Source organism: Nicotiana tabacum, chromosome 17, assembly GCF_000715075.1.
Source record: "Nicotiana tabacum cultivar K326 chromosome 17, ASM71507v2, whole genome shotgun sequence".
Classification (NCBI taxonomy): Eukaryota; Viridiplantae; Streptophyta; class Magnoliopsida; order Solanales; family Solanaceae; genus Nicotiana; species Nicotiana tabacum.
Window position 1 is genome coordinate 573,975 of NC_134096.1, and position 8,058 is coordinate 582,032.

The 8,058-nt window shown below is 35.5% G+C and overlaps 1 protein-coding gene across 6 annotated transcripts; it reads right to left on the minus strand.

Moving 5' to 3' along the window:
* Positions 1 to 2,344: 2,344 nt before the first annotated feature.
* Positions 2,345 to 7,388, minus strand: LOC142171478 (uncharacterized). 6 transcript variants are annotated; one of them, XM_075233843.1, is made up of 11 exons: positions 7,230 to 7,388; positions 6,842 to 6,915; positions 6,498 to 6,748; positions 6,013 to 6,155; positions 4,999 to 5,145; positions 4,168 to 4,392; positions 3,353 to 3,629; positions 3,179 to 3,266; positions 2,934 to 2,966; positions 2,793 to 2,841; positions 2,345 to 2,713 (listed from the first exon to the last, which is right to left on the minus strand). In XM_075233843.1, exons 5-11 carry the CDS (start codon positions 5,061 to 5,063, stop codon positions 2,632 to 2,634), a joined length of 819 nt encoding a protein of 272 aa, XP_075089944.1. In that variant the 5' UTR covers positions 5,064 to 5,145; positions 6,013 to 6,155; positions 6,498 to 6,748; positions 6,842 to 6,915; positions 7,230 to 7,388; the 3' UTR covers positions 2,345 to 2,631. The 6 variants fall into 6 exon arrangements, with proteins under 6 accessions (XP_075089944.1, XP_075089939.1, XP_075089943.1 ...); XM_075233838.1 differs by lacking the exon at positions 2,793 to 2,841; XM_075233842.1 differs by having other exon boundaries at positions 2,345 to 2,841.
* Between the last annotated feature and the right edge of the window lie 670 nt (positions 7,389 to 8,058).

An 8,058-nucleotide genomic window follows, 5' to 3' on the forward strand; every position in this document is an offset into this window, starting at 1 on the left:
GCCATTCTAAGCGTGCTTCTCACCTTCTCCACAATGGTACGGTTCATCCTTTCGGCTACGCCATTGTGTTGTGGGGTTCCAAGAACTGTCTTTTCATGTCTGATCACATTGTTCGAACAATACTCTTCAAATTCTCTTGAAGTGTACTCACCTCCATTGTCACTTCAGAGACGCTTTAGCTTTTGGCTTGTCTCCCTTTCCACCATAGCATGAAACTTCTGGAAAACTTAAAACACCTAATCTTTGGTTTTCAAAATATAAACCCATAATTTTCGTGAAGCATCATCAATAAAAGTAACAAAATATTTGTTATCGCCCATCGATTCAATTTTCATTGGACCAAAAATATCATAATATACCAAATCAAGTATATTCAATTTTCTTTCAGACGATGTCTGAAACGAGACTCTATGTTGCTTACCAAATAAACAGTAGTTACAGGGTTTTACCGTTGTACCTTTGGCATAAGAAATGAGTGATTTCTTGGCAAGAATCTGCAATCCCTTCTCGCTCATATGACCCATCCTTTTGTGCCACAAATCCGCAGAAATCTCATCTTGTGTCGCGTTCAATTCACCTTGGCATATTTTTGCATTTGTCATGTACAATGTGCCACGAGCAACTCCCTTTGAAATCACCAATGATCCCTTGGTGAGTCTCCACTTTTGATTTGCAAAATAGTTCTCGTATCCATCTCGATCTAAAGCAATTCCGGAGATCAAGTTCATCCACAAATCAGGTACATGTCGCACGTCCTTCAGAACCAATGTGCATCCGACATTTATCTTGATACAAATGTCACCAATCCCCGCAATCTTTGAGTAACTTGTATTACTCATTTTCACAAGGCCGAAATCACCTGCTACATATCTGCAAAAAATATCTTTTACCGGTGTGGCATGGTAAGATGTTGTTGTATCAACCACCCATTCCAACTCTGGACCTGATAAGTGTATGCATTCATCTTCCTCGTTTATACAGAGGACAACATTATCATTGTTTTGCACCATGGCGGTTGTGTTGTCGTCATTCTTCTGGCCACTAGTTTCACCTTTGCCTTTCCTTGGATTTGGGCAATCTCTTTTGAAGTGACCTGGTTGATCACAATTGTAGCAATTTCTAGCTCTTGATTTGGATCAGTTCTTAGACTTCCCACGAGATCCGGATCTACCATAGTTGCTCAAACTCCTTTGATAATTCCTGCCTTTACCTTCTGTGATGAAAGCATATCCTTGATTTTCAGGCTTCTTTTTCATCTTCTCATTGAGTAAAAAGAGCTGATGTGACATCTTTCAACTCAATGGTAGTCTTAGCGTGCAGGATGGTTGTTGCTAGATTATCGTACGAAGATGGCAACGAGTTCAACAACAAGATAGCTTTATCTTTTTCCTCGATTTTCACTCTGAGATTGGCGAGCTGTGTGATTAGTCCGTTAAACACATTTAAATGTGACAAAAAATTTGTACCTTCACCCATATGTAGGGCGTATAGCTGCTTTTTCAGATACAATTTATTTGTTAGCGTTTTGGACATGTATAGGCTTTCCAACCTTGCCCAAATGCCACATGCAGTGCCTTCATCAATGATGTTATTTACCACATCATCTGATAAGTGCAACCTGATTGCACTAACAACCCTTTCATCCAAGTCAGTCCAATCCTCATCTTTCATGGTATCAGGCATTTTGGCATCAACATCTAGTACCTTGTGTAATCTATGTTGGATGAGCAGATCTTAGATCTCTCATCCTTCTTTACCATGTTGAGAAACTGCTATCTCCGTTAAATTTTTTACCTCGTACTTTACTCCGAACATTTTTATTTTTCACCGAGTATAGTACTACCGACAGTGAATAGTATTTATGTGAATGAGCAGAACGTATGCTCTAATACCAGTTGTTGGGAATAAACCCTCTACAAAAATAATATTCACAGTAATAAAAGCGAAATAATAACGTAGCACCGAGATACGGTAATTAACAAGAATAAAAGAGTGACAACGACACCAAAATTTTTACGTGGAAAACTCTTTTAAATAAGGAAAAAACTACGGCCCTGAGAGGAGCAATTGATATCACTATAACAAGGAATTTTACACTTTGTAGGTCCGAGTAAAATACTCCAAAGACCACTACAACACTCAAAATAAATAACCATCTTTTGATATTCTCACCTTACTACAATATCGCTCACTCTCTATTTTCCTCACAGACTATTTTCTTATACCTTGTCTGTGAAATCTCACTTTTTCTTTCTCTTTTTGTTGGTGTGTATTACAATGAGAGCAAGACACATATTTATAGTGTTTAGGATTATTTCATTGATGTCATCAATGATATCATGAGTTTGGCAAGAGTCAAATATTCAATTTGAAACCAAAAAAATATTTGCCATAAAATCTTCCTTACTATTCCTTTAGTTGGCTTGACAATTCAAAGCCAAAAGGAAGATGTCTTCCTTACACGTGGGATGGACCCATCAATGAGAACTGTTTTGCTTATAGTCTAAAATGCAGTTTCCAGGGAGGAAAAACATAGTAAGACAACTCTTCACATAACTACCTCAGCAAGAGGGTTGGCAACATTGCTTTTGTTGAATGGATTCTGAATGGAGTAACTGTATATTATCTCTTTTATTCACATATATCAACCAATTCAATTTCATACTGGATCCATGAGTTTGGCGGTACTGGAGGCCTACCGTTTTTCCCAAAGCTGCATCAACAAAAGGCATGAACGTAGAAACTTTTTATCACAACGAAGAAGTTTAAAAGATGCAATAATTTGTATATACCCCAAAGATGGTGGAACAATGAATCTTCTCTTTTCACCAACATGCATACCTGTACAGCTTAAGCTTAGGCACGCTTAAGAGACAGTATAATAGAACGCTTAAGATATAAAGGATACAGTTTCAGTCCATAAAAATGATTACCTTCAATGCCAATGTTTACCATGTTCTTGTCACCTGATCAAAGACAGCAAATAAATATGAAGAGGCAAAACTTGTATACGGAAAGGAGTGAAGAGAACTCTCTTGAAAATCACAGGAGGAACTGAAAAGTTCCACCTAAACTATATATACTCCTCATCTGTTTGTCCAAACAACTAAAAGATCAGTGTGTGTGTGTGTGTGAGAGAGAGAGAGAGAGGGAGAGCAAGAGACAGAGAGAGAGAGACCTAAACGGAATTTATGGGGAGCTTCACCAATGTTAGAGCCAACGACGCATCCTGTACCTCTTAATTTGGCAATGAAATAAATTTTGACCTGGACAAAAGAAAGGATAACTCAGTAGTTATTACTAGCATTGTGTTTGCACCACCTCTATCTAAATTATCAATAGAGTCAGTCACCTGCTTTCCTATGGAAGCTGCTTTTCCATCTTGTTTTCCCTTCACCAGCACCTCAAAAGTCACTCCATCTGATAATGTAAGTACCTGTGGTGATGTGGCATTCTCAGTGATCTCCTTAGGAGTTGCAAGTGAGCTTTGATTTTCCATCTCCAATTGAGATGATGATATATTTGAGTCACAACGATTTTTTTGGTTTTCAATCTTCCTTTTCTTTTCTTTCGTTCTATCCTGAGAATGGCACATTTCAGTTACTGGTTCGGGACTTTTGTTTGGAGCTCTGCATATTCAAAGTGCAAGTCAGACCTTAAGCATGCCTCAGAAGAGTCTTTTAACAACAAAAGTACAATCGTACAATAAACTTAAATACTCAAAATATTTTTCAAATATTTATAGCCTAATTTAAATTTTCAACTATGAAAAATGAAACATATTCACTTATGTATTTTAGGGTCTGCAGTTTGTTGCTTCACACATAGGCGTAATTCTTTTCTCAGCACCAGATACACAAAGTATTTTATTTTATTGATGCATACAAGATATTTTACTAACAAGTAGTTATGAGACTGAAAACAAAAATAAATTGAGTAAACCATCTAATCTAAAGATAGAACTCGTTTATTTATTTGTTTAGTCCAACTCTACAACAGACACCAATAAAGCTTATAGCAACCATGTCATCAGGCCTACATAAAGCAGCCATTTTTAGCAGCCAGGCTATTACATTATCAAATTCTATAATAGCTACAATGTATACAAGTATTTTAAATTAGGACAAAAGGAGTAGTGTAACACAAAGATTATTGTGCAAAGCAAACCTTGGCAACGTCATTCCATCTGATAATGTAAGTATCTGATGACATGGCACTCTAATTGATCTCCTTAAGAGTTGCAAGTGAGCTTCGATTTTCCATCTCCAACTGAATGACGAAATATTTGAGTCACAACGGTTTTCTTGGTTTTCAATCTTCCTTTTCTTTTCTTTCTTTCTCTCCTGAGAATGGCACATTTCAGTTACTGGTTGGGGACTTTTGTTTGAATCTCTGCATATTCAAAGCGCAAGTCATCAAGCGAAACCAGTTAGTTAGACAAGAACCTAAATGTAAAAACTAGCAGAAGTCATCCATAAAGGTTTAACAGTGAACCAAAGGAGATAAGATGCTAATCCGAATAGCCAATCTGCTGACAGCATTTTTGCCCATTCTTAAAGCATCACTGGCACCTTCTTGCAAATAAAGGACTAAATGCAACTTAGTGAATGAAAATAACTCAAATGGGTTGATCAGGTTTTTAGCTTCCTTTTTCTCTTAAAATTCTTTTTTTGCTCTTTTATTATGTGAACCAGATATTCCGGTCATTTCTTCTCCCATTTACATTTCAATTTATGGATAACTCGTCCTCAAATTAGAGGGAGTCAAACAAGACTACCTTAATAGAGTTCTAAATTATACTTGATCCTAGTATATCTTACTCCGGGAGTACATTTTCTAGACGTAAACTAAATTCTATTTGATCCTTGTACATCTTGCTCAGGATCAGAAATGCATTTCCTTGAAGCAAAGTTAACAATTGCAGGGATGAGGATATGAGCAAATCATATACTACTGTCAAAAAGGAAAAACTTGAAAGGAAAAGATAAAAAAGCTTACTTTCCAGTGATTGATTTCTGACATCGAATTATAGTTGGTGGACAGCTGCCGTTATTCATAGCCATTGGTGTATCTTCTTTGAGTCCGCAATCAGTTGCTGTATTATTAAAGCTTGTACCTCTCCCCTCAACCGGAGCCCTATTTTGCCTAAGAAAAAATCATCTTTTGAAAATTTAGGACTCCTAATGAAGCTAGACCTATATGATCGAAGCAGAGGAAATTGAAAAACGATATGTCAGGCTTCATGAATTTTAGATCTGAAATTTTATACTTATGCATCAAACCCCAAGAAGATGAAACTTAAAGTGAGTTTGCTGAGGATACAACAACAACATACCCAGTTTGCTGAGGATATGTTGTAATATTAACCTTTCAAACTTCATAGCATTACTTCGTCTCTCACTGTGTAAATAAAATAGCATTTATATCTTAAGTAGTATACTATTATGGTCTGGAGGTATAAATTATGTAACCTTGTTCATAAGAATTTTCATAGATAACTAGTTTGGGCTTTTCTTTTATAAGGTCAAGTTTACTTGGGATTGATGCATAGTTCTTGTACAATTATTTAAGCCAGAAGACTAGTTGATTTGTTCATCTAATATAATCCGCACACATATTATACTGAAGAAAGATAAGTTCATCATATTAGCTATATTGGATCAGCCTTCCCTATAAGGTTCCTATAGTAAATATGTGATGAGACTACTATCATTAAAATAATATACTGGATCAGCTCACTCTACTACAGGTTCCTATAGTAGATATGTGATCAGCTCTTTCACATGGAGATTACAAAGACATACGTCTTGTAAAGACTATATCCACTTTCTGCCATCTAAAGACTACAACATCATTTTTAGCCTTCCCAGCCAACTTGTAAGATTTACAAATTTACACAACTATTAATTTCCAATAAAGGCCAACTAGTAATTCCAGACCAAACAGGTCATGCATGCTGCAGCATAACTTATAAAACAGACAGCAAATATGATATGGCAGCATGTCACGCACCTGCATCATCATCGAAGCTGTTGATCCATTGGCGCCTATTATCATCAGTAACGGTTTGGATTTCCAGCAACGCTGGTTTGCTAGCTGTCAACTCTGTATTTTTCTCACATACTGCATTGCTAATATCTTCTCCATACAAGTCACTTGACCAAAATGAAATAGTAAAGGAAAAGTGACAGAATATGATTAAGCATCAAAATAATCTTTTAAAACAAAAGTAAAAGCAAAATAAATTCTGAATTTTCTCTTCAGATAGTGTTGTGAATTTCTGCAAGTTCGACACAAAGAGGGAGAGAGAGAGAGGGGGGGGAGTTTTTTTTCAAATCGACCAGTTGTATCTCCTAATCCAATAGTATGTATACTGTTTTAGTGCTGGTACAGGTTTAGTTCATCTTAGATAAGTAAAAAGAGTAGTGAATTTTCTTATGATATGCTAATGCTGCCAAAGTATACAACCGAAAACTACACTCAACAATGAAGGATACACTCCAAGTTCATCAGTTCCAGTACTTTTACTGCTGGTTCCGTTGGAAGGGAGGTAATAACCGGCAAGGTGGATGCCACGTGGACCGACAACTGAGAAAACAACATCATCAAACTCCTCAAACTCAAGATCCAACTGACAGCAATGAAATTCCTTGCACAATGAGCAGATCGAAATTGGAAGTTGACTGCCAATGGCACATCGAATTATCGATCTTGATTTCCACAATCCACTACGCTCCCCCAGTGTCGCCTGCAATCATCATCTAAATTCATTCCATTACCTTTTTTTAAATTTAACATTTACCCAGTAAAGGAGATAACTCATTTGATAAATTAAATAAACCTGTGAAATCCGAACACGCCTTTTATTATTATGCAACTGTAGCGTGTAAGGTTTCCCTGGTTCTATAAAAGCCCCTGAGGAAGGAGAAGACACAAACTCTTGAAATCAAATTGATCATAAAAATTGGACCTTTCTGCTAGTGCTACATACAGAGAAATTATGTTTGAGCCAATCATTTTTTTCACATAATTATGTGCCAAATACAAAAATAAAAGAACAAATCACATAATTTGACAACACATGATCAAACATTACCATTATGAACTGAATGCATTTACATAAAAAGAAAATTTCCATATAGTTCTATCTTTGATCAAACAAATGGGAGGAAAATAAACAAAGCACAAAATGGGAAAAATAAAAGGGGAAAATGGGTTCAGAATCAAACCCCAAAATGCCATATTTGGTATTGAGAAACTTTGCGCAAAGATGCAGAGCAGAGCGGAGCGTGAATCAGTTGTTTTCTTCAGGAAGGTGAAGTGCGACGTTTCCTCTTCATCGTCAGTGGTTTTCTTTCACGCGCTTTTTTCGTTTTTCTGATTTGTTGCCAAAATGTTGTTTATTTAGATTGCAATAGAGATTAAGTTGCTTCATATTCACGTAGTGTCACTTGAAAATAACAAAGATTTTATTTTTTTACCAACTTAATAATCTTATAGTATAATAGTATGATATAACATGTGTTTTTTGAATTTTATTTTTTGAGTGATTTAGAAAATAATTTTTTTTAACTGATGTCATGTGGATATTATATAAAATGAGTTGCCTAAATGACAGATTACTTGTGCTTTCAAGACTTGATTTAGCATTTGACGTTTTTTATTTTATGTGATATATAATTATTATTGTGTTATTTTCTGTTATTAATTTTTGACTTTAGTGTAATAAACAGTAAGTGAAGGTACCATTCGTAAAATTAACCCAAAAAATAATAGGAAAAAATAAGTTTTCTAAGAAATGGAGAGAATCCAAATGACGCACTTATTTGACTCTTTTCTTTTCACCTTTTTTCTTTTATTATTTATGAATATAATGAAAACAATTATGAAACCAGACATTGCGTGCATTTTGTTTATTTTCCTTCTAATAATGCATCTATTTGACTCTTTTCTTTTCACCTTTCACTTTATGTTTTTCATGAAGGTTTTTCGAATGCATGACAAGTACTTCCTCTTTTCATTTTTAATTGTCCATTTTTGATTTTGTACTTCTTTTAA